This window comes from Sorex fumeus, unplaced genomic scaffold (genome assembly GCF_029834395.1).
Source record: "Sorex fumeus unplaced genomic scaffold, SorFum_2.1 ptg000051l, whole genome shotgun sequence".
NCBI lineage: Eukaryota > Metazoa > Chordata > Mammalia > Eulipotyphla > Soricidae > Sorex > Sorex fumeus.
Window position 1 is genome coordinate 4,474,335 of NW_026606108.1, and position 24,891 is coordinate 4,499,225.

The 24,891-nt window shown below is 54.7% G+C and overlaps 1 protein-coding gene across 3 annotated transcripts in view; it reads left to right on the top strand.

The window, feature by feature from the left end:
• The window catches only part of OTUD7A (OTU deubiquitinase 7A), a 122,564-nt gene that overhangs the window by 91,356 nt on the left and 6,317 nt on the right, over window positions 1-24,891 (top strand). For all 3 annotated transcript variants that reach the window (XM_056124483.1, XM_056124484.1, XM_056124485.1), the window contains 7 exons: window positions 5,643-5,825; window positions 6,679-6,894; window positions 15,009-15,110; window positions 18,527-18,654; window positions 19,211-19,323; window positions 23,079-23,206; window positions 23,793-23,942. In XM_056124483.1, the coding sequence (XP_055980458.1) occupies window positions 5,643-5,825; window positions 6,679-6,894; window positions 15,009-15,110; window positions 18,527-18,654; window positions 19,211-19,323; window positions 23,079-23,206; window positions 23,793-23,942 (1,020 nt within the window). The remainder of the gene's footprint in view (window positions 1-5,642; window positions 5,826-6,678; window positions 6,895-15,008; window positions 15,111-18,526; window positions 18,655-19,210; window positions 19,324-23,078; window positions 23,207-23,792; window positions 23,943-24,891) is intronic.

Here is a 24,891-nt window from a genome sequence, read left to right on the forward strand (position 1 = left end):
GGGGAAAGGGGGGACAGAGGGAGGGAAGGGCAGGGAGGAAGGGAGAGGGAAGGAGAGATTGCTGCCTCATCGCTGACCCTTGGGATCCTTGGGCCCAGCCCCTCCATCGTCACAGTTGCTCTGTGCTGTAGTAAGGGAGCCCAGCGCTCCCTAATTCTTGGCTTTCAGAATTGTTCTATCTGGGTCTTCTGTGGTTCTCCCCAAATTTTAGAATTGTTTGTTCTCTTTCCTCTCAGGAATCACAAAATTATGCAGTGATTATTTTGACAGGACCCCCCTCCACTCTGTAGATTCCTGTGGGCCAGATATACCCTGGGGGTCCTCCGGGTGGGGAGAGGCCGCTGTCCCCAGTGCTCAACCTGGCAGTGCCGGCATGAGGGCTCAGGGTTTGGACCCTGAGAGTCATTACTGGGGACTGAAAATGGGACCCGAGGTGACACGGGCACAGGGTGGACAGCCGTGGGCATTTCCATGGCAGTGGTGTGTAGTGACTTAAATACTGTTGTAACTCCTGCAATAAGCCATGTTTAAAGGAGTATTGCCGTGCACAGCCCTGCCTCAAGCCTGACTCAAAAGCAAACATCCCCCAGTGAGCACGAAGGTTCTTGGAGCCCCTGACCTGTGGGTCTTCATGATGTTCAGACATCCCGTCCATCTGCCATTTCTTGATTTCTTGATTTCTTCTCATCAAAGGATGTTATGTTTTATCAGATGTGTTTTTCTTCCTGTTTTTTAATTGAATCACCATAAGATATAGTTGCAAGGATGTTCGTGATTGGGCTTCAGTCACAAAGTGCTCCAATCCCTTCACCAGTGCACATGTCCCACCACCAATGTCCCGAGTTTCCCTCCTGCCCCCCCTCCACTGCCTCTATGACAGGCACTTTCTCTCTCTTTCTCTCTCTTTCTCTCTGTTTCTCTCTCTCACTCTCTCTCTTCCTGTCTTCTTGCGGGCATTACTGTTTGCAGTACAGATATCATGGTATCATGGTCCTCCCTTGTTCATCGATTTGCTCGAGCCGGCCCAGTAACGTCTCCGTCATGAGACTTATTGTTGCTGTGTTTGGCATATCGAATACATCACGGGTAGTTTGCCAGGTTCTGCCGTGCGGGCGAGATACTCTCGGTAGCTTGCCGGGCTCTCCGAGAGGGGCGGAGGAATCGAACCCAGGTCAACCACTTGGAAGGCAAACATCCTACCCACTGTGCTATTGCTCCAGCCCCTTTCACATGTACTTCACTTTAGGTAAGGTAAAGGCCCTCCCGTTGATCATCGATTTGCTCGAGCGGGCCCAGTAACGTCTCCATTGGAGACTTTGTTGTTACTGTGTCTGGCATATCGAATACTCTCGGTAGCTTGCCGGGCTCTCCGAGAGGGGCGGAGGAATCAAACTCAGGTCGGCCATGTTGGCCGCTTGTAAGGCAAATAACAAACGAGACTCTGGCAGTACAGATACTGAAAGTAAATTAAGCATATCCCTTTATCTACTTGTCAGTTCTTGTCCAGAGTGATAATTTCCAAGTATTACTGTCATGCTGGTCCTTTCTCTATCCTAACTGCCCTCCCCACCATGCCCTTACATTTGTGGCAGGCTTCCACCCGTGGACCAGTCCTCCTGACCCTTGTTTCTGCTGTCCATGGGTGTTGGTCTCATATTACTCGTTTTTATGTCCCACAAATGAGTGCAGTCATTCTCTGTCTTTCCCTCTCCCTCTGACTTGTTTCACCCAGCGTGACATTCTCCACGTCCCGCAGATGTGTTTTTTCTTTATGTTTGAGATCACCGAGTGGATTGGGGGGTGGGGGGGAGGGTTCTTTGGTGCCCCTTGCAGTGCACACAGGGCCCCAGGGCCCCTCTCAGCCGTGCTCAGTCTGACTGGGCATGCCTGGCCTTGTGTGGTGAAGCCGGGAGGTGTGGTGCTGGGCCCACATGTGGCGGTTGTGTGGGCAAGCTAGCAGTGCAGGACCTTGACCTCAGCCCTTTGGCCTCACTCCCTGGCACATCAGAGGACCCAGCCTCTCCTTCTGTGCATTGGCGTGTCCTGTGATCAGTCCCGCAGCTCAGAGATAAGCCCCACACTGATGGAGTGCAGGAGCCTTTCCGTCTGCTCTGGAATCTGGCTTGGCAGGATTGTTGTCCCAGTTGTTTGCATCAACCTGTGCCTAGTCTCCAGGGTGGTCCTGAACTGGGTATGGGGAGCAGGTTGTGCTGGTCTCGTGGGTTTTCGGAGTATTTCCTTTGCAGTCGTGGAAGGGTTTTCAGAGGAAGGATGTGGACTTTTCTGTGAATGTCTGATGGAACTCACAAGTGAAAGAACATGGTCTTGGGATTCACATCAGGGGCAGGTTTTTGACTTCTGACTAGTGAAAAATATGTTGCTCTCTCTTTATTCTCCACATTCATTATTCATGCTTGGTCGGCTGAATGTCACCAGAACCTCGTCCACTTTTTGAGGGTTACCCAGTTGGTTTGGAACCTTTGTGTGTCTGTGGTGCAGTTGCAGTGTCTTCTTTTTGTTTGTTTTTGTTTGGGGGGGCCACACCCAGCAATGCTTACACCTGGCTCTGCATTCAGGGATCCTTTCTGGCAGTGCTGGGGGACCCTATGAGATGCCAGGGATCGAACCTGGGTTGGCCAGAAGGGAAATGCCCCCTCTGCTGTCCTATTGCTTGGGTGATGTCTTTGCTTTCTGTTAGTCTCTGTGAGTTTTAAATATAGTTCTAGTCTGTTTGCTTTTTTTATTTCTGTGCCTATGATAAATCCATTGACCTGCCATGATTCTTTTTGTCTATTTCTCCATCCTAAGGCACCAGTGCTTGCTAGATCTGTGTAGGTACAGTCATGCTGGGTGCATGTGCCCTAGTGATTGCCCTGGGCTTCCACTCTCTTCCTCACTATATAATGACCCTTTTTGCCTCTACTTACCATCTGGGCTTAATTCCCTCCAGCCTCGTGTCAGTGGGGTCGCCTGTGCTCTCTCTTACTCACAGTTGCACAGAAGACCTTTTCCCTCCTATCTTTGAGCCCAAGACTATCCTTGATGCTGAAATGAGTCTGTCTATTTGGGTTTCTTTTCTTAACTGGACACACTGTGCCTTTAGGTGAGAGAATTCAACCCATTCGCATTTAAAGCCATTATTGCTTGGCAAGGAGCTTTCTCGTCTGGCTATTTTGTAGCTTCCTTAATATTATATTTTCCTTCCTGACTATTTTCCTTTCCGACTTAATGCTTTTCTTGGGCGGGATGCTTTGTTTGCCCCATATTGCTCATTGTCTTTCTGGGCGTGCCGTGGCCCCTTGCCCTTCCAGAAAACACAGGGAATGATTTGTTGGGTAAATCACAGATCTCCGTGTCTGCAGGATCAGCTCCTGGTAGATTGTAGTGATGCTGTGCTGGGTCGCATGTTTCCTTGTTTTCTCGTGATCTCTGGAGCACTGTGGGACATGCCCAGCAGAGTCTGGAATGTAAGTCATGCTTGGTACATGTGACACACTTCTCTTAAGAGTTCCTGCAGAGATTTAAACATGTGTCTTTCACAGTAGTTTCCCTCCAACAATACTTTTGCTAAATCTCGGACCCTTCCAGGAACTTAACAGTTTATCTCCATTTATCTCCTCCTGCCCATGGTATACCTGTATACCACCACGAGTTGATGCCTTTTCAAATCCTGTAAATAAATACTTTTTTTCTGTGATGTCAGTATTCACCGAGAGAAACTTCCCTTTGCTCTTTATTCTTTTCTGCACCCCAGAACCAAGATCCAGAATGGTTTCCTTCGGCCAAAAGAGAGACACGTATGAGTATTTGCCTCAGTGTGACCCGTGGCAACACCTGCTCTTGGATCTTCTTTGTCTTGATACACTTTTAAGTTCGTATTTCACATGGGAAGGACAATGCTCACAAGATCTGAGACTCTAGACCAGCATTTATTTTCTTTCAGCGTGGTGAGGATATTCCATTTTCTCCCGGCCTTCATTATTTCCATTGTGAAGTCAGCTGTCTTGTTACTCATTGGAAGGTAATGTGTCTTCCCCCGCCTCCACCCCCCAGATTCTAAATTTTTTGCACGTCTTCTTAGATTTTCAGCAACTTTACTGTGTCTGCCTCTGTTTTCCTTATATCCTGTCCACCCACCTGGATTTCTCTGAACACCTTTGAATCTCTTACTGCTATCTTCCATTCCTTCCAGAAAAGTCTAGGTCACTGCCTTTTTTTAAAGATTACTTTTGCCCTGCCCTCTTTCATTTTTGTTTGTTTGTTTGTTTGTTTGGGGACCACATCTTGGATGCTTAGGGCTCACTCCTGGCTCTATGCTCAGGGATCACTTCTGGCAGTGCTCAGTGGACCTGTAGGATGCTGAGGATCAACCCTGGGTTGGCCACATGCAAAGCAAACTCCCTCCCCACTGTTCTGTTGCTCCAGCCCTGTCCTCCTCTCTTTCTCAGGCTCAGCTGCACGAGTTTGCATCTTTGCTTCTCTCTGTATTCTCGAGCATCTTGTTTTCCCTCTCTGACCCCCTCACCTGCACGTCTGTCCGTCTTGTCATCTTTCTCCTGAACTCCCTTCCCGTTTATTCACTCTCTCTTCCTGGGCACCAAGTCAGCTCTTGGGTGTCTCACAGAGTTCTCTGGTTTAGCTTTTCCAATTTTCAGTTCTGGAGTTTCTACTCAGCACTTTCACCTTTTCCAGTTCTTGCCCAAACGCTGTAACATATTCATCACGATTCTTTCCAAGTATGCATCTGACAACTTTGTTGCCTGGCCCTCTTCTCTCTCCCTGCTGTTTGCTTCCCTCTTAGTTTTCTGCTCCACCTGGATTTCTTATGATCCCCAAAGCTGTTCATCTTGTGACTGGAAGTTTGGATGACTGTGGTCAGCAAGAGGAAGAGGGCAGGGAGGGGCAGCCTGGGAGCGGATGCTGTGAACCCCCCACCCTGTAACTCCCCTAACTTGGGGGTTGTCTTCATTTTACCGGAGGCATCGTGGGGTGGTTCCCGGTCTACCACATTCCGCAGTCACGGCCTGCAGCAGAGTCTCCTCTTCCCTGCGCCCCGTCTAAGCCCGCCATCGCCCCCAGCCCCTCGGCACGGAATGCTGTCTCCCCATATCCTGCTGGAGAGAAAGAGAGATGCGGGGCCAAAGCCCAAAGCAAGTTTGAGATTTCTTACATGGCTCTGTTTTATTTTATTTTGGCTTGTACAGGGCCACTGGATAGCTTATCTCATGCAGGCTTTGATCATTAGCTGTGATTCTTTGAAGGGGAGAGAAAGAAATGGAGAGTTGGAGAAAGAGAAAGGGAGAGGGAGGGAGAGAGGGAGAGATCGGGCTGTAAGCCGACAGACAGCCCCACGTCTCTGTGATATTGTCATGGCTGTGAATTCATTCCAGTGCCAGGAAACGGTTCAATAGTCCAGAGTGCATGTTGGGGGCCTGGGTCACTCCCCAGCACTGCAGGTCCCCAGAAACTTTGGGAGTGACCCCTGAGCACAAAGCCAGGGGTGTAGCCCCGGGGTGCCAGCCAGGGGATGTCTAAAAACAAAACTTTTTTCCTTCTAGACACCATGCGCCAGGCCACGCGGGCCTTCCACTGGCGAGCTCCTGCTGCCTCCCGGGCTAATCCGTCTGCTCTCTCATCCGCAGGCAAGAACTGGGACCTGACGGCCGCTCTGAGTGACTATGAGCAGCTCCGACAGGTGCACACAGCCAACCTGCCACATGTGTTCAACGAGGGCAGGTGCCTCAAGCAGCCGGAGCGTGAGCTGCCCCAGCCGGGGTACAAGGTGGACAGGCCGTGCACACAGAGGCAGGACGACATCGCCCAAGGTACCCAGCACGGCCTCGAGGGGTGCAGGGGCACATGAGGATCCTGCGGGTTGTGGCGCAGGCACAGGGGCATGCACAGACACTGGAGCACCACATACACAAAGCACCCATGCACCAGCACATGTGCACAGGAGCGCACACCAGCAGCACGCGCACACACACACACACACACACACACACACGCACGCACGCACAGATGTGCAGGCACTGTGGCTGTGTCACGTGTCCCCCGTGACTGTTTGTGTCATGTGTGTGTACCTGGCCATATGTTTGTATGTAATGCATCTGCACTGTGACTGCGTGCATGTCATGTGTGTGCACCACAGCCGTGTGCATGTCACACATGTGCTCCTGGCCATGTGCATGTCACGTGTGTGCTCCTTGGCCATGTGTGTCACACATGTGCTCCTGGCCATGTGCATGTCACACGTGTGCACCATGGCAATGTGCATGTCACACGTGTGCACCATGGCCATGTGCATGTCACGTGTGTGCTCCTTGGCCATGTGTGTCACACATGTGCTCCTGGCCATGTGCATGTCACACGTGTGCACCATGGCAATGTGCATGTCACACGTGTGCACCATGGCCATGTGCATGTCACGTGTGTGCGCCCTAGCCATGTGTGTGTCACGCATGTGATCCCTGGCCATGTGCATGTCCCACATGTGCACCCTGGCTGTGTGCGTATCACATGTGTGCACCGTAGCCATGTACATATAACACGTGTGCCCCTAGCCACATGTGTGTCACATGTGTGCCCTCAGCCGTGTGCCCCTCCCCCTGCCATGTGCATGTTACACGTGTGTGTGCACGCTGAGAGCCACCCGCATCCTGTTCCTTCTCCCTGCAGAGAAGCGCCTTTCCCGGGGCATCTCCCACGCCAGCTCGGCCATTGTATCCCTGGCGCGCTCGCACGTGGCGAGTGAGTGCAGCAGCGAGTTCCCGCTGGAGATGCCCATCTACACCTTCCAGCTGCCCGACCTGAGCGTGTACAGCGAGGACTTCCGCAGCTTCATCGAGCGGGACCTGATCGAGCAGGCCACCATGGCGGCACTGGAGCAGGCAGGTGAGTGCGGGCGCCTGGCCGGGCACCCGGCAGCTGCCCCCCCCCCTCCAGCTCAGCGCTGTGGATGCAGGCACTGGCTGAATATGTGGGCACCTCCCGTGCTGCCCTTTTCTTCCCAGATGTGTCTAGAAAATGAGGTGGAGGGCACTGGTAGCATGGGGCAGACCTGTTGCTGTAGCCCCGGGCAAGGCCCCGGCTGGAGAGATAACCGCATGGCTCAGCCCCTGGCACCCAGGTGCCCGGGGCCTTCGCATTGACATTCATCCCCTCCTGTTCCTTTCTGCGTCTGCTGGTGTCCCCATGAGGAAGAGGCCAGGTGGGGCGGGGACGGAGGTGAGGCCGCCACATCCTCCACAAGGGGCCGGGGAAGCCCCCGGGTCTGGCCCTGGTGCCTGGGCAGGGAGAGCTGCCTCCTGTCCCCAGGTGCCTGTCCCTCCCAGACACATGCTGACAGAAGCCCCCTGTGAGCTGCTTTGTGAAGCCTCACACAGTCCCGTCTTGGGGGCTTCGGGGGAGACTTTGGGCCCCTCTGCAGCCCACCATACCTCCCCTCGACCAAGGGAGTCAGAGGAGGGGGCCTAGCTGGGCCTGGCCGCCCTAGCAAAGGCAGAGTTTCAGAGACGGGCTGTGTTTAGGGGAGGTCAGGCAAAGGCAGGAAGACCCAGTTCGGCCTGGGAGCGGCTTACGGCTGTGGTTCTGACCCCGCTAGGCCACGTGGGCACTGCAGGTTCTTGGCTGCATCCCAGCTGCGCCGCAGAGATCGCCCAAGGAGAAAGCTCAAGCCTGCCCCCTGAGAATGCAGCCCATTCCACACAGGTTGGGGGCCCCAGAGAGCCCCAAGCAGCAGAGCCCAAGAGTCCTGTGAAGTTTGTGACGTGGCGTCCACTGGGCAAAGGATGAGGGCGGGAGCAGCAGAGTGGGCGAAGGACAGAGTGGGCAGGGATGAGCTTGTCACCTGGCTCCCCCGCTCAGCTCTGAGCAATGTGGGGCACCAACTGCAGCCTGGGCCGGAACTAGGGGGCGGGGAGGGTGGTGCGGAGATCAGGAGCAAAGCCTCCGATTTCCTGAGGAGCTTGCACACAGACACACTCACACACATGCTGTCATGTACACAGTCACACACATACACTCACGTAAGCACCCACACACAGTGCACATACACACAGACACACACAGTGACACAGTCACTCATCACACACAATGCACATGCACACATCCACATACAGAGACACACACACAGTGACATACGCACAGTCACTCATCACACACATCCACTCACATCGACGCCTACAGTTTCAGTGCACGCACACGCATACACACTCTCACACACAGTTACATTCACTCACACATGGTCTCACATGTGCACATTGTTACAATCACATATATACACTTATATAAACACACACACTCACACCGCACGCACATACATCCACGTACACACGCATTCTCACACTTACACCCGGTCACATTCACACAACACACACTCATGCATACACAGTGACATACTCATGGGTGTCCACATACACACATTCACACACACACACACACACACACACTCCAGCACCTGGTTCCTTCTGAGCGTGTTTCTCAGCCAGGGGGCCATGGCAGCAGTGGACTGCTGGGAGCAGCCACAGGGAGAATAGGTCGGAGAAAGGCTGAGATGGAGCTGGCTCCCACTCGCTGCCTGTCAGAGTCTCACCAACCTGCACCCTCTGGGACCCCTCGGGGCCCCCCGATGCCCTTGGCCCGTGTCACTGGGGCCTGGCCTTGCCATGTTGCCAGGAGAGGGAAAAGGACTTAGGCGCTTGAGATGCTCCAACAAGGAGCTGTGAGAAGCTCTAGTTTAGCCGCCCGGTGCTCTGAGACGGGTCTGGCCTGGTCCTTTTCCCTTTTTCTGGGGCTTGGCTCCCCACTGCTGTGATTTAAATTCAGCAGTGAACAATGGGGAGAGGGTTGGAGAAACAAGGATTGGAGAGAGAGAAGGGGTGGCAAGTGGGAGAGAGAGAGAGAGGGAGGGAGGGAGGGGGAGATGGATACGGAGGGATGGAGGAAGAGAGGAGGGGAGAGGAGAGAGCAGAAGCAGTCCCCACCCCAGGACCTCGCTGGCGCTTAATCACAGGTGACTCTTGTCCCGCTGAGGGGTGGGTGGCACCCCTGCGGTCTAGAATCCGCCCATCTGGACTATAACTGAGAAGATCTGGAGGTCTCAGCCTGCATGCTTGCTTGTTATGTGCTCTTTCCGTCCCTTCGAGCGATGCATTTCCCATAAAGATGGTGCCCCTGCCCACCGCTCCTTTCGTCTAAATGGTTTTTTAGTCCTCTGTAAATCTCAGGCTAGGTTGGTAAAAGCGGTAACTAAAGTTCTTTTCTTCTTCATGAACTGGCTCACTAGCTATGGAAAGAGGATCTTTTTCACTCTGTCACTGCTCTGTTCCTTCCCATTGGTCTCATCTTGTCCCTTCCGGTCAGAAAGTGCCTGATGTCGCCTTTGCCAGACTGGGCCGTTAGCATCCCTGTGGCTCTGTGCTTTAAGCGTACACACTATGTACTCGATTCAGTCTTAAAATCAGCGCATTTGTTTTTCCAACGTGCCCATGGCTTGTCCCCATTCTGCGTGACAGGCCCCTCTTTCCAAGCCGTGGCGTCATCGAGACGTGGTGAGTCGCTTCCCTCCGCCCCTCCTCAGCCGGGCGTGTGAGACTCCCTTCCCGTCATTAAGAGGCAGTCCTCAAAATAGCACACTGATGAATCACATCCTCAATTAATCATCAGCTTTCCCCCCCACCCCACCCGGCCACAGGGGCCCTTTCACTCGTTTCATTTTGGGCGCCCACCTCCTGATTGTGATGTCACCATTGGCGTTTCCCGCCGCGTGCCGTGCTTCCATTCCTGTTCCTCTGCATTCCTTCCCCTGCCTGCCCCCCGCGTGAAGTTCAGTCTTCCACACTCTTGATAGACCCTCTCCAATCTCACTCGTCTGAAAATGTCTTTGTTTCACCACCACCACCCCCCACCACACTGCCCCACTTCTGAAAATCATTTCTGCTGACCACTGTATTTGGGACATTGCATAGTGTCCTTTTTTATTTTCTTTTGGGGACCTCTCAGGCAAAGCCCAGGGGATTCGGGGGTCGGTCTTGGTAACAGACACCCGATGAGGTGTTTCAGTGACCCGGCCTGGTGACATAGCAGATGCTAGAGTCCAGCAGTGCTGGACACCCCCAGGGCCACCCCTGGTGATGCTCAGGGGCCAGGTGGTGCCAGGGGCTGACCTTAGGACCTCGTGTGTGCACAGCATGAGTCCTGTCCTTTGAGTTATGTCCCGAGCCCCTGCTATCCATCGAGGTTGTTGTTCCGTGGGCTTCTGTGGCCCACAGTGTCCACTCAGAAGCCTGTGGACGCTGCCCTCAACTTTTCTCCTTCTCTCCTCTCTCCCTCATATTCTACAGCTTCAACACACAGATTCACATCATTTTTCTTGTTTGAACTATCTTAGACTTATTCAGTCTGTGGATGTATTTCTCTGCCTTGCTTGGGAAAAAAACTCCTTAGGGTCTCACTTGGTGCTCGGGGCTGACTCCTGACTTTGCTCAGGGATCACCCCTGATGTGCTGTGGGGACCCTATGAGGTGCTGAGGATCAACTATCATTCCAGGCCCTCTGTGTGATTTCTTCTGACTTATCTCGGTCTTTCTTCCTTTTCTTTTGGTATTAAATGGATACAGAGGGGTTTTATTTATTTATTTATTTATCGCTTTTTGGGTCACACCTGGCAATGCACAGGGGTTACTCCTGGCTCTGCACTCAGGAGTTACTCCTGGCGGTGCTCAGGGGACCATATGGGATGCTGGGACTCGAACCCGGGTCAGCCGCGTGCAAGGCAAACGCCCTACCCGCTGTGCTATCTCTCCAGCCCCCAGAGGTTTCTTTTCTTTAAATTTTCTTCAGTGTAAGTTCTCTCTTTGTTTTCCAGATCTGTCTCTAAGTTTTTTTGTGTGTTTTATTTCATTCTTTAAAAAAAAAATGGTACTGGAAATAGCACAGCATGTAGGGTGTTTGCCTTGCACGTGGCCAACCCAGGGTTGATCCCCGGCATCCCATAGGGTCCCCCAAACCCCACTAGGAGTAATTCCTGAGTCAGAGCCACAGAGTCAGGCTTGAACATTGCCAGATGTGGCAAAAAATTAAAAAGGCAGAGAGATGGGACAGGACTTAAGGTGCTTATCTTGTACATGGTACACCCTGATCCAACCCCTGACACCACTCTGTCTCCTGAGCACAGAGCCAGGAGTAAGCCCTGAGCATAGCCGGATTTGTCCCCATGGGGGGAAAAGAGAATTAAACATAATTGTCTAGCGGATGTTTTTTTAACCTCAAGTTCCTAAGAATCAATAAACTGCTGATTTACACTTTGATCTCTTTGCCAGTGTTCCTTTGGGTTAGTGGCTCCCGTTATGAGCAGGGCAATTTTGTGGCATCTCTGTAGCGATTTAGTGTGGCCCTTTGTTGAGAGATGTGTTTGCTCATGCCAGAATCCCAGGGGAAATTACTCTCCCATAACCGAGTTTTATGTTGATTTCTTGGCTCAGAATCCCCAAGCCACAAATCAATTCTAACGTAAATCTGAGCCAAGCCAGGAGTTAACAATATTTCCTAGAGAAGTTTTGTAGTATTGTTGTTCTTTTGAAACTGAGGCAAGGTCTGTGTCAGAAAGACAAATGTAGCTTTTGTTTGTTTCTTTCTTTCTTTTTGTTTTGGGGCCATACCCAGAGATGCTCAGGGACATCCTCCTGGCTCTGCAGTCAGGAATTACTCCTGGCAGTGTTCAAAGGACCATGTGAAATGCGGGAGATGGAATACAGCTCGGCCACATGCAAGGCCGGCACCCTCCCCACTGTACTATTTCTCTGGCCCAAATTTAGCTCTTTTAATCAAGGGGAAAGAATTTCCGACCTTCATCCTCAGGGATGGTTTGGGAGGGTCCTGACTTTGTATGGGGGGGGAGGTTGGAGGTTGGAGAGTGTGTGGGGTGTGGGAAGGTGAGAGGAGGTGGGGAGGTGTGCAGGAGGCATGACGGGGTGTGGAAGGACGTGGGATGTTTGGGGGGTGGGGTGGTGTGGGGCGTGGAAAGGGGTGAGGGCGGGGTGAGAGGGAGTGAGGAGGTGTGCAAGATGTAGGGGATGTGGGGTGTGGAGGTGGGGGAGGGGGTGGTAGGGAGGGTCTGGGGTGGGAGCATGTGGGAGGAACCCAGCAGAGGCCAGGCAGAATGAGAGCCCCCAGAAGTCCAGCCCGGGCAGGACGGGCATCCCCAAGTTCGCTCCTGCTGGCCGCAGCATTCAGCTCTGCCTGGAGCAGGAGAAATGAGGCAGAATCCCACCATCAGCCCCGAGCCCCCAGAGCCTCCCAGGACACTGGGTGGGAGCCCCCGCCTGTGGGCTCTAAGGCACTGGGGGCCACACAGACCCCTCCCAAGCTGAAAGTTGAGGCTCCTCAACGCCAGATGCTTGCACGCTCAGCCCAGTTTAAGCCCGGATTGGGGGCCAGGGAGCACATTCTCTTAGGGTTCCTCTAGCCACCAGGAAGGCCCATGGGGTCAGCTACAGGGTCGACTGCGGGGTCGGCTGCAGGGTCAGCTGCGGGAAGCACCTGCTGGCTGGCAGTTTTTTCTGGAATATTCACATCTGCAAAAGGAACTGAAAGATGAGTGTACTCCTTCCATCTCCTCTCTCTCTCTCTCTCTCTGTTTCTCTCAGTCTCTCTCTTTCTCTTTTCTCTCTGTCTCTGTCTGTCTGTCTGTCTGTCTCTCTCACTGTGTCTCCCCCCTCCCTCTCGGCCTCCATGGGTCCATCTGACCAGAGGAGTCTGCAGTGTCTCGCTCTCTGGGGGGCCCCGTGCCAGCTCAGGGCTCTCTCAAGGGCGCGGGCTCCAGCTCCTCCTACAGATCGCTGACTGGTCACTCCAGGGCAGGACACACGTGACGCTGTCCTGTCAGGGCTCATGGCCACTCTCGACTCCTCTGCCCAGCAAGCAGGGAAATCGCAGCGTTTTCTCCACTTTTGTGCCCCCCTCAGCTTTAGCAGATCCCAACATCTGTGTTGAAAACAGCCTGTGTCTGGGCCTGAGCAGGAGCACAGCGGGTAGAGCATTCGCTTTGCATGCAGCCGACCCCGGTTTGATCCCTGGCATCCCATAGCGTTCCCCGAGCACCGCCAGGAGTGATTCCTGAGTGCAGAGCCAGGAGGAACCCTTGGGCACCATCGGGTATGGCCCAGAAAAGCCCATGGCAAAGCAGTCGCGACCAGCCCCTGCTTCTCAGCCAGGAGGAAAGGCGGGTTGTGTCCGGTTCTGACCCGATAGGCCTTCCTGGTCAGTGGAGGCCCTTGCCCACCTCCCTGGCTGAGCCTTAATCAGGGGCTTGTCAGCGGAGACCCCTTCTGCCTGCCAGCATCACCTATGGTACGTGCTCATCTGCTCCATTTGGGGCCACATTTTCACACGGGTGTCTGTCAGAATCAGCCCAGTGCGAGGCAAATGAAACCTAAGAAGCGTCACTAAAAAGTAGATCCTGCGTTTGTCACCCAACAATGCTGCGGAGCAGAAACATGCAGTTTACAGAGTCCGGGGCCACCTGAGTCTCAGGTCACCTCCACACAGCCACTGACCTCTGACCTGCAGAGGTGCTTGGGGGACGGGGGAGGGGTTCCCTCATGCTCCATCTCGCCCACAGGCTGTGGGCGCTCTGGTTCATACTTGTTTGCTTGAAAGCAGTTCTGCCCCTTATGCGAAAAAAAATTCTCGGGGCAGGGGTTTGGTTTGGGGGCCACGCCCAGCTGGGCTCAGAGATCTCTGCTGGCGGGGCTCTGGGGGACCCTCTGGGGTGTCGGGAAGCAAACCCATGTCAGCCGTGTATAAGGCCAGTGCCCTCTCCGCGGTCCTGCCTCGCTGGCCCCTAAATTCTTAACTGCCTTCGATTTTGTCGTTGAAGACACGTTGGTTCATGACATGTGTAGGGTCACGCGTGCCTTATTATTAATTGTGTCTTCATACGCGAGAGCTTCTTAACTCTGGGCACTACCCCATAAGGGTTGGGGGGTGTTGGGGGTTGTTGGGGCCCTGCCTGGCGGTGCTCAGGGTTTGGTGCTGGGAATCACCCACCCACCCACCCCCGAAAGCTCCTGCATGAAAAGCGTGTGTGCGACTCACTGGACTTGCTCCCTCCCCTTAAATTTGTCTCGGGTACAACCCGGCACCCCTGAGCACAACGAGCATGGCCTTGGACCCTCACATTAAGCCTGGTACCAACCTGGTTGGCCAAGAAGTGCCAGGAAGGGGGCCAGAGCCACAGGACGGTGGGAGGGCACTTGCCTCCCAGGGCTGACTCGGGTTGATCCCGGGCAGCCCATAGGGTCTCCTGAGCACCACCAGGGGTCACTCCTGAGCACTACTGGGTGTGATCCTAAGCACTGTAGCACTGTCCTCCCATTGTTCATCTATTTGCTCAAGCAGGTGCCAGTAACGTCTCCGTTGTGAGACTTGTTGTTACTGTTTTTGGCATATCGAATACGCCGCGGAGAGCTTGCCAGGCTCTGCCGTGCGTGCGGGATACTCTCGGTAGCTTGCTGGGCTCTCCAAGAGGGATGAAGAATCAAACCCAGGTCGGCCGTGTGCAAAGCAAATGCCCTACCTACTGCTAAGATCCTAAGCACTACATAAATAAATAGGAAAAGGATGAAAGAGTTTTGCCTCTTTTTGCATATCTTAGAGGGATCTTAAATCTGTATTTGAAAAAATAGCATCTGTACTTGAGGGGCCAGAGTGCTGGATGGGGAAGGGCACCTGCCGTGGATGTAGCTGACCCAGTTCAAGCCCCAGAACCCCACAGGGTCTCCCAAGCACTGCCGGGAGTGATCCCTGAGTGCAGAGCCAGGAGGCAGCCCCAAGCACGCCAGGTGTGGTTCCCTCCCACCCCCGCTCCCCCTGCAAAAATGAAAGAAAGGAGAGAAAGAGGGAAACCTGGGTTTGAGATGAGAATAAGACAGCCAAAGGCTGGGGTTCGTGGGCACCCAGGGGTGGGGCCTCCTGCTGGCCAGGCCCTCACCCGCCCCCCCCAACAGGTCGCCTGAACTGGTGGTCGGCCGTGTGCACCAGCTGCAAGCGGCTCCTGCCTCTGGCCACGACGGGGGACGGGAACTGCCTCCTGCACGCCGCCTCACTGGGTAAGACCCTCGAGTCCTCGGGGTGGGGGGAGGGGCAGCCCTGAGATGGGCCAAGGTCAGAGAAGGGAAGGAAGTCACGGGCATCTCGTTGCTCTGCGAGGCTCCCTCGGGGACAAAGCCCCCCTCCCATCCCTTCTTGTCCAGCAGCAGGCAAGCAAGCAGACATGGGAGCACCCCCACATGCCCCTGAGAAAAGCTCTGTTGTGTGGGGAAAGGGAGGCCAGACCATGAACAGCAGGGATGGCGACTTCCAGGTCAGGGGCCAGGAGCAGTCTCGGAGGACTTCCTGGAGAAAGAAGGTGGGCTTGGACTGAGACTCGAAGAATTCACACACTCCAGGCAAGGAGACCTCGGGGGTCATGCTGAAAGGGAAGACTCGGCATGGTCAGGGGAGTCAGGGCTGAGCCAGGCCCGGCCCAGTCTGGAGGCTCGGAGACTGAAGTCAGGTCAGTAAGGGGCAGCTATCCTTTTGTTTTTCCATCTGGGCCGCTCTAAGCCCCGGGACTGGAGGCTCCATCCCAGCGTTGCTAGTGGGGACCGAGCGGTGCCAGGGACGGAGCCCACACCTCACACAGACCTGAGGAGCACCTTAGGGGTCATCCAATGTCAAGAGCCCCCGGCCTCCACCTCTGGGAGGACAGCCGGGCAGTGACCAGTGCTGCCCTCTCTTTTCCTTCGCAGCCAAATAGTGAGGCCCGGAGACAGCAGCCAGCCTGATGGGCTGGACACACTGGGCCAGGCAGTGGGACCCATCTAGCAGCAGAGAACAGAAAGTTGGGCATTGGGCTGGGCAGACAGTGCTGGGCCCGGGGTGGCCTCTGGGCAAGAGTCACCTCGAGGCAGGGATGTCAGGGGGCTGTGGAGGTAGGCCAGCCCTGGACACTCACACAAGCTGTGCCTGGCTCTACAGCGCCCCCTGCTGGGCAAAAGGCCAAAGGCCTCACGGGCTGGGCAGCCCCCACAGTGCCTGGGGGCTTAGGATTCAGAGTGGTCAGTGAGGGCCCCCATGGAGCTCTCTGGTGGCGCCCACTCTCTGGAAGCCGCCTCTGCCCCGGTTTTCCCTCTTCCAGCACAGGTGTGGGTGGGGTCTGTGCTGTGGGCGACCCACATCTCCTATCCTCTCGCCAGCCAGTTTCATGGTCGACCCACCACTGACCATTGGGTGCACCGGAATTTGGGGCCAGCCCTGTCTTGGTTGCTACAGGGGGTCTTCCCAGTGCATGAGATGCTGTTTCCTTCCTCAGTGGCACTCATGGCCCTGCGGAAATGAGGGAAACAAAAGGCGGTCATCGAGACCAAGGAATGAACCAGTGAACGGGGTGTTAATGCGATGGATGAGTGAACAGACTGGTGGTGGATGGGGAGTGAATGAGTGAGCAGATGGGTGAGAGAATGAATGCATCAATGGATAAATCAGAGAACAAATAAATGGGCACACAGGTGGGTGAATAAGTGAATGGATTAGTGAGTATGGATGGATGGATGGCTGAGTGCATAATAAACAGTGAGTCGATAAACCAATGAAAGTAGTGGGTGGATGGATGGATGGATGGATGGACGGACGGACGGACGGACAGACAAGCGAATGAAGGAATAGACAGACAAGTGAATGGGTGGATGAATGGATACATGAAGGATGGGTGGACAGATCAACATGTGAATGGGTAGATGAATGTGTGTGTTCACAAAATGTATGGACACTTGCCACATGCATTCGGTGGTCAGTCTACTTTCCCAACCTGGATGGCCAATAGTGATGGATGAAGGAAGGAGGAAACGGGGGTCAAGCTGGTTGGTGACCAATTGCCGTTTATTCCAATCTGGTCTTCCTCTGCCTCCTTCCAGTCTCACTCACTGCCCCTATTCCCTCTCCTACCTTCCCCAAGCTAGTCTCTCCCTGTCTCATATTCCCGTCTCCCAGACTTAGTTAAAGCCCATCATCCAAGGTTGGAGGGTAGCAACTCCACCTAGGTGAGATAATACAATCTTCATATTCGGGGGCAGGGGGAAGCATTCCTTCTGGGGAAGACACAGATCTCATCGACTAGGAGATCTGCTCAAGGGCAGAATTTCACTTAAGGCCGAATTTCTTCTTTCCTTAGTCCATATACATTGAAACAATCATCTTAAATTTATTTCTTAATAATCTTTCCAGTGACGTATTCAATATGTCAAACACAGTCACAACAAGTCTCAAAATGGAGATGTTACTGGGCCCGCTCGAGCAAATCGATGAACAATGGGAGGAGACAGTGCAGTGCTAATCTTTCCAGTCATTTTGTATGGACACAGTAAGAGATAGATTAAGCTTAAAGTTGGCTCTCCTGGGGACATCTCGCTTTAAATCCCAGACAGCAGTCTTCAGGCCAGATAAGCCCTTCCCAATCCCAGCTTGGTCATTATCTAGTTGTTCTCTTTGGGTCCTGACAGTTTGTCCACGACCATGCTCTTAACTTAAAAGTTTTATGGCACTTGTCCCTTTTTTGGGGGGGGGGGTCACACCTGGCAATGCACAGGGGTTACTCCTGGCTCTGCACTCAGAAATCACCCCTGGCGGTGCTCAGGGGACCATATGGGATGCTGGGAATCGAACCCGGGTTGGCCGCGTGCAAGGCAAATGCCCTCCCCGCCGTGCCATCGCTCCAGCCCCTCTTGTCCCTTTTCGATGCCAGGGTAGCTCACATCTTGACTTGGGTCCATCCAAGTCCCTTTGTCAGGATCCTGCTTTTGGGGTGGTAGGAGCTAAGGGCGGCTAAGGCTTACAAGTTGAGTAAGTATGACAGATGCCCGGGATTAAATATTATTCGGAGTCAATTCCCAGGTTGTAAAAGCATAGCATTGTCTTCCTGTGTCTGTACAGAAAGGACATTGCTCAAAAGTAATCCAGGCAAAGGACAGAAGGGAAATAGAAAAAACAATATTTCACTTACATATACAAAATCCAGAGTCCTTAGAAGGATCTGACCTTACAAATCACAGGGTCTGATTTGGGGATATAGGTGATTAACAGATAGGGGAAGCAGAGCACAGAGAACAGGTTAAAGATACGCACAGGAATGGGAGTGCCTCGGGAGCACTGTGATGGGTGTGACCCAATAAATCTAAGCTCCCTGAGGCAGAAGAGAAAGGCCGAACCAGCGTTATCCTACTATGGACAAGTGAATGGGTGGGCAGATGGACACATGAAGGATGGGTGGATGATGGACATGTGAAGGATGGGTGGACAGATGGATCTATGGAGGATGAGTGGACGGATGGACAAGTGAATGGATGAATGTCTGGAAGGATGACAAGTGAACGGGTGGATGGACGGAAAGGTGAAGGATGGGTGGACGAGTGGACATGTGAGTGGTGGGTGGTCAGTGGAGGCTGGGCCCTGCTCACCACAAGCTCTGTCCCCCGCGTTCCCCATGCAGGCATGTGGGGCTTTCACGACCGGGACCTGGTCCTGAGGAAGGCGCTGTGCAGCATGATGCGGACAGGTGCTGAGCGTGAGGCGCTGAGGCGCAGGTGGCGGTGGCAGCAGACGCAGCAAAACAAGGAGGTTGGTGCCACCATGTGGGGAGTCCACTCTGATCCCATCTCCCTCAGGCACAACTCTGAAAGGCCACTTTGCGAGAGCTCAGACCCCAGCCCCAAGGCCCGCGCACCCTCCACTCCCGCCCTGCTATAAATCCCGCGTCCACTCTCAAACGGGTTCCCTGATGGCTGTTTTCTGTAGCGAGAGCCCCTGTCCAGGTGCTCCGTCCAGAGATCATCTGCTGTTCCCAGCACAGCAGAATCATCTGGTTTCCCGATGCTGTGGGCTGCTCTCCCTTTTGAACACACACACACACACACACACACACACACACACACACACACACACACACAGTCAGCCCCAGCCTGGAACACATGACAGTCTATCTTCTGGAATGTTCTGGAATATTCTGGAACATTCTCATTCCTCACCAATATGGCCAGTGTCAGGTAGACTCAGGCAGCCCAGATGCACCCATGGGGCACCGTGGTGGATAGGGGGGAAGCAGTGAAGATCCCCTGGGTGCAGAGGCTGGAGGTGCCCCCCTGGTCACCTCCTAACCCTGCTTCCCTTTGGCCAGTCAGGGCTGGTGTACACGGAGGAAGAGTGGGAGCGAGAGTGGACAGAGCTGCTAAAACTGGCGTCCAGTGAGCCCCGGACACACCTCAGCAAGAACGGCGGCACGGGAGGCGGGTAAGTACCCATGGACACCCCCCACCGTCCTCCTCCTGGAGCTCCTGCCCCCCACCCCAGGCCAGAACCACAGCAGGAATGGTGAGGCGAGCACAGCCCCCCAAATGCAGGGAGCCCCCAGATTTCCTCCTCCAGAGTCAGCTCCCCAAGACCCCAGAGGACTCGGAGCTGGACCCCGTAAACCGAGAGTCCCCATCACCGCCCTTCCGTGGTTCTCACCCCTAAAGTACCCCTAAAGACCGAGGGGACGTGCTGGGGGAGAAGGCATGGGACAGTCACCCAGTTGTGACGGAGGCTTGCCACCCCAACATGGCCCAACCTCCAAGTGCCCCTCCTCCTCCTCAAGACTCCCTCACCAGCAACTTGACTTCCATTGTAAAAATGATGATGTGTTGGGTCCAGAAGTATCAGTTAGTTCAGGGCCTTAAAGCACCCACCTTCCAATTATAAGGTTACGAGTTCAAGTCCCTGGGATCCCACATACACCCAGTGTGGTCTTGGAAGATGTGCTGTCTGGAGTCCCAGGCGTGCGAGGAATTTCCACCTGCATTGGAGCCAGATGTGTGCAAACACCACAAAAAGGGGTGGGGTGCAGCCTCAGCAAAACACCTCGGCTGAGAAGTGCGCCCTCTGGTGGGCACATGGGAACACTGCAGTCAGGGACGTGTGCCCTCTGGTGGGCACCTGTGAGCACCACATCTGGCCAGCAGGTATGAGCACCACAGCCATAAGCTGTAACTGTTAAGAGGGGCTGCCGGTGGAAGAAATGAACAGAAACTTTCTCAAAGAGATTTGAATAGCAAAAAAGGCACATGAAAAAAATGCTCATCCTCTTCGTCACTAATCATCAGGGAGATGCAAATCAAAACGACAATGAGGTATCATCTCACATCACCGAGACTGGCACAGGCCCAAAAGAGCAAGAGCAACCAGTGCTGGTGTGGATGTGGGGAGAAAGGGACCCTCATTTATTGCTGGTGGGAATGCCAACTGCTCCAGCCTTTTTGGAAAAACAATGTGGATATTCCTCAAAAAACTAGAAATTGAGCTCTCATTTGAACCAGGAATACCACTTCTGGGAATATATCCTGAGGGTCCAAAAACACACGACAGAAACACCATCTGCATTTTTATGTTCACTGCAGCACTATTCACAGTAGCCAGAATCTGGAAACATCCTGGGTGCCTGGGAACAGACAAATGGATAAATCGTACACAATGTACACAATGGAGTACACAGTGGAGTACACAATGGAGTACTACGCAGCTGTTAGGAGAAATGAAGTCATGAATTTTTTTTATAAATGGATGGACATGGAGAGTACCATGCTGAGTGAAAGGAGTCAGAAGGAGAGGGACTGATGAAGAATGACAGCATCCATTTGTGGTATATAAAAATACATAGTAGCACTGTAGCATTATCCTCCCATTGTTCATCGATTTGCTCGAGCAGGTACCAGTAACGTCTCCATTGTGAGACTCGTTGTTACTGTTTTTGGCATATTGAATACACCACGGGGAGTTTGTCAGGCTCTGCTGTGCAGGCGGGATATTCACGGTAGCTTGCCAGGCTCTCTGCGAGGGGCGGAGGAGCTGACCCCGGGTCAGCTGCATGCAAGGCAAACACCCTACCCACTGTGCTAAAAATATATAGTAGAAGACTGATATAAAAACAGAGACTAAGAGGAATCAATCACAGGTGTGAGGTAGAGGGTAGGTAATATAGAGAAGGGACCAGTCGGGAATGATCGCCCTGGACAGTAAGTTAGTGTTAAAAGTAGGTAGAGGGTGGGACTGGAGTGATAGTACAGCAGTTAGAGCACTTGCCTAGCACTCGGCCAACACGGGTTTGATCCCCAGCTTCCCATATGGTCCCTTGAGCACCACCAGGAGTAACCCCTGAGCATCTTCAGGTGTGACAAACAGAAAAAAAGTATTCTAAAGAAAAAAAAAGTAGGTAAAGGTGGGGCTGGAGCGATAGCACAGTGGGTAGGGCGTTTGCCTTGCACGCAGCCAACATGGCCGACCCGAGTTCGATTCCTCCGCCCCTCTCGGAGAGCCCGGAAAGCTACTGAGAGTATCTCGCCCGCACAGCAGAGCCTGGCGAGCTCCCCGTGACGTATTCGATATGCCAAACACAGTAACAAGTTTCACAATGTTACTGGGCCCGCTCGAGCAAATCGATGAACAACGGGAGGACCATGACCGTTTTAAATAAAAGTAAGTGGAAGGTAAAAAAAAATAAAATGAGTGGCCACCCATGCACACACCACGATTAAACAAATGCCATCCCAGGACACAACGCTGCTGAGTGCGGGAGCAACAGGCAGGTGTGTGATTCCAGCCACAGTGACAGCAGCAGCAGCAGCAAAGAGGAGAGGAAACCCCCTACTTGGCCACGTCTGTGGGGGACAGCAGAAACTGCTCTCCCGCCCCCGTCCCTGCCCTAGCGCCTGAGCCCCTCTGCTGCCATTTGGACCTGCCAGAGGCGGGAGCAGCCATGTACCCCTCAGCCACAGGAATCTCTTCCAGCGGGTGCCCCAGTGACTCGGACACCTCTGAGCACGCCTGGATCTGCCGATGGACTCCCCAGGAAGACTCCACTTCCAAATCCAAAAAAGCAAGAATCAGCCACAACGGCTGCTCCCCTGTTCCAAAGGCCCTCTCAGGACCCCTGCAAAAGGGTGGATAACAGTGGGTATGATGTTTGCCTTGCCTGCGGCCAACCCGGGTTCGATTCCCAGCACCCCATATGGTCCCCTGAGCACCGCCAGGAGTAATTCCTGAGTGCAGAGCCAGGAGTAACCCCCCCGAACATCGCCGGGTGTGACCCAAAAAGAAAAAAAAAGGGCAGATAACTGGTTGTCAGTGCCGAGCCCCAGGTAGAAAGTGGGCTCTGCTCTCACGGGGGAGCTACAGTAGCAGTGGGGGTGCCCCCATTGCTACTGTAGAAGAAAAGAGTGACCACCTCGACCCTTCATCTTGAGACTGCACAGAGGTTCCCGGTTCCCACCAGCTTACACAGCTTCACCCTCAAGACCACGCGAATTCTGGCCAAGCATGTGTCAGCCTATGGAGGACCCAGGCACTAGCTTTGAAACGGACCCGTCTGCCACGAGCCTGTGAAGACCTGTTTCCGCTTGGTGGGTTTCAGAACCCTAGCTTCAGGAGCTTCAGGAGAGCACCCCCTGCGGGCCTGCAAGCAGAGCCGCGGGCTCAGCCCAGCTCCCAAGTCAGGCTGGGCAGCCTCTCTGCCAGCTGCCACGGGGTGTCCACGCCCCCCCTCCCCAAGAAACAAAGCCCCACGAGAAACAGCGATTAAAGCAGCAGTCACTGGGTTTGCCTGCTTTCTGGGCACAGTGTCTGAATCAAGCGCCAGAAGAGCCAGCTTGGGCCTCGGGTATTGGTAGCTAGATCTGGAGGGTGCTGAGTAGCCAGCCCTGAGGTGCTGGCCTTGGGGGCAGGGAGAGCCGACCCCCCACAGCCCCAGGTGCAGAGGCAGATGCTCCCCACCTGGACCCCCGGGCTACGGGTCCGGTCGGGGGAGGGATGGACAGAGATGGCCCACAGTCCCGCCCAGTCCTCACCACCCTCACTCAAACGTTTCTCCCTCCCTCCCTCTCTCCCTCCTTCCCTGCTTCTTCCCCCTCCCTCCTCTCTTCTTCACTCTCCCCTCCCTACTTTCCCTCTCCCTCTCTCTCTCCCTTTCTTCCTCCTTCCCCTTCCCTCTCTCCCCCTCCTGACCCACCCAGCAGCGTGGGCAGTGCTGAGGATCCTGTCTACGAGAGCCTGGAGGAATTCCACGTGTTTGTGCTCGCGCACATTCTGCGCCGGCCCATCGTGGTGGTGGCCGACACGATGCTGCGGGACTCGGGCGGGGAAGGTGAGCTGCGTACCGAGAGACTGAGATGTGTGTGTCCCACCGCCCCCCCCCACGAAGGCAGCCAGGCACCTCCCTGTCTGGGCCTCTCTCCCTCCCCTCTCTGTCCCCCTCCCTGTCCAGTGGCAGTGAGGGAGGGTCGGGGCCACCCAAGGGCTTCCCACTTCCCTGCTATCCCCAGCGTGGACAGAGCCCCCCCAGCATAGCAGGGCTGAGTGCGGATCCATCCATGCTGCTCAGCTGAGGGTCCAGGGAATAGCCCCCGGCCTCCCTGAGCACCCCCTGGAGCAATAGAGGCACCCCAGAAGCACAGCCTCCAGGCGGCCCTCAGATCCCTGGTTGCTCACTGCCCAGGGCCAGTCTTTCCCTCAGTAGTGGCACAGGTGGTGGTGGTGGTGGCGCCCCCTCCTGGGGTGCAGGGAACTGCACTAAGCCCGTGTTCAGCACAGGGGCAAGGCTCAGGGGACACTGCCAGGAGAGGGGGGTGTGTCCCCGGGAATACACAGGGCGTGGGGTCCAGCAGACCCAGCCCCCTCACCTGCGGGGACCCCCTGGCCGCCTCCCGCCTCATGCCCGCTTGCGCCCACAGCGTTCGCGCCCATCCCGTTCGGGGGCATCTACCTGCCCTTGGAGGTGCCTCCCAACAGATGCCACTGCTCGCCCCTGGTTCTCGCCTACGACCAGGCGCACTTCTCGGCCCTGGTGTCCATGGAGCAGCGGGACCAGCAGCGAGAACAAGGTAGGCGCAGGGCCAGGAGGACCTGGGGGGGGGGGGGGGGGAATGCCCAGCATGCTCAGAGGCGCCTCTTTCAAGTGTGTGGGGCAGCCTGCAGGGCCTCGTAGCTGGAGCCGCGCCTTGCAGGAGGAGGGCCTGGAGGGAACCCCAGCATCCCCCGCTGCAAAGTGACCCCCCTCATGCCTGCAGGCATGAGTTGGAGCCTATGCCGCACACAGAAGTCCAGGGCGGTCCCCACGGCCCGGCCATTTGGGGTCTTCAGCACCTCGGCAGAATGCCACCTCCCAGGCACCCGCAAAAGTGCAGCCCTGACGACAAGTGTGGCCAGGTGTGCAAGCTGCCACCCCCACTGCCACCCCAACCCCTCACCACACAGGAGAGGAAGGGAGCGAGGGCCTTTAAAACTAGAGACCCGAGGAAGCACAGCACTTGCCTGGCACACGGCCACCTCAGGTTCGATCCCTGGCTTCTCATAGGATCCCCCAAGCACGGCCAGGAGCGATCTCAGAGCATAGAGCCAGGAGCTGACCTGAGTACAGCCAGGTGTGGCCCAAAAGCCAAACACAATTCAGAGAAATGAAATGAAATGAAATGAAATGAAATGAAATGAAATGAACTTTACTGTTCTGGACCTCGGCCAGCAGAGGGCGAGCTCGCCCGCGCTGCACGAAGCTGTGGCTGGAGCCTGGATTTCAGGTTTTTTCCAAGTGACACCCCCCCACCAGGCCACCGAACACTGGGGTCTCACTGGTGGGGATGACCCCAAATCCCTAGCGCAGCATTTCTCAGCCTTTTTCCGATGGTGAACCGCTTCCTGTGACCCTCCCTCGGCCTCAGAGTCATGATCCCCCTTTTACACGGTGACTTTGCCTGTGCCCCCCTTCTTGAAATGCCCTGGCGGTCACCAGGGATCATGGGGTCCCCGTGGAGAAATGCTGGACTCCAGTTGGGC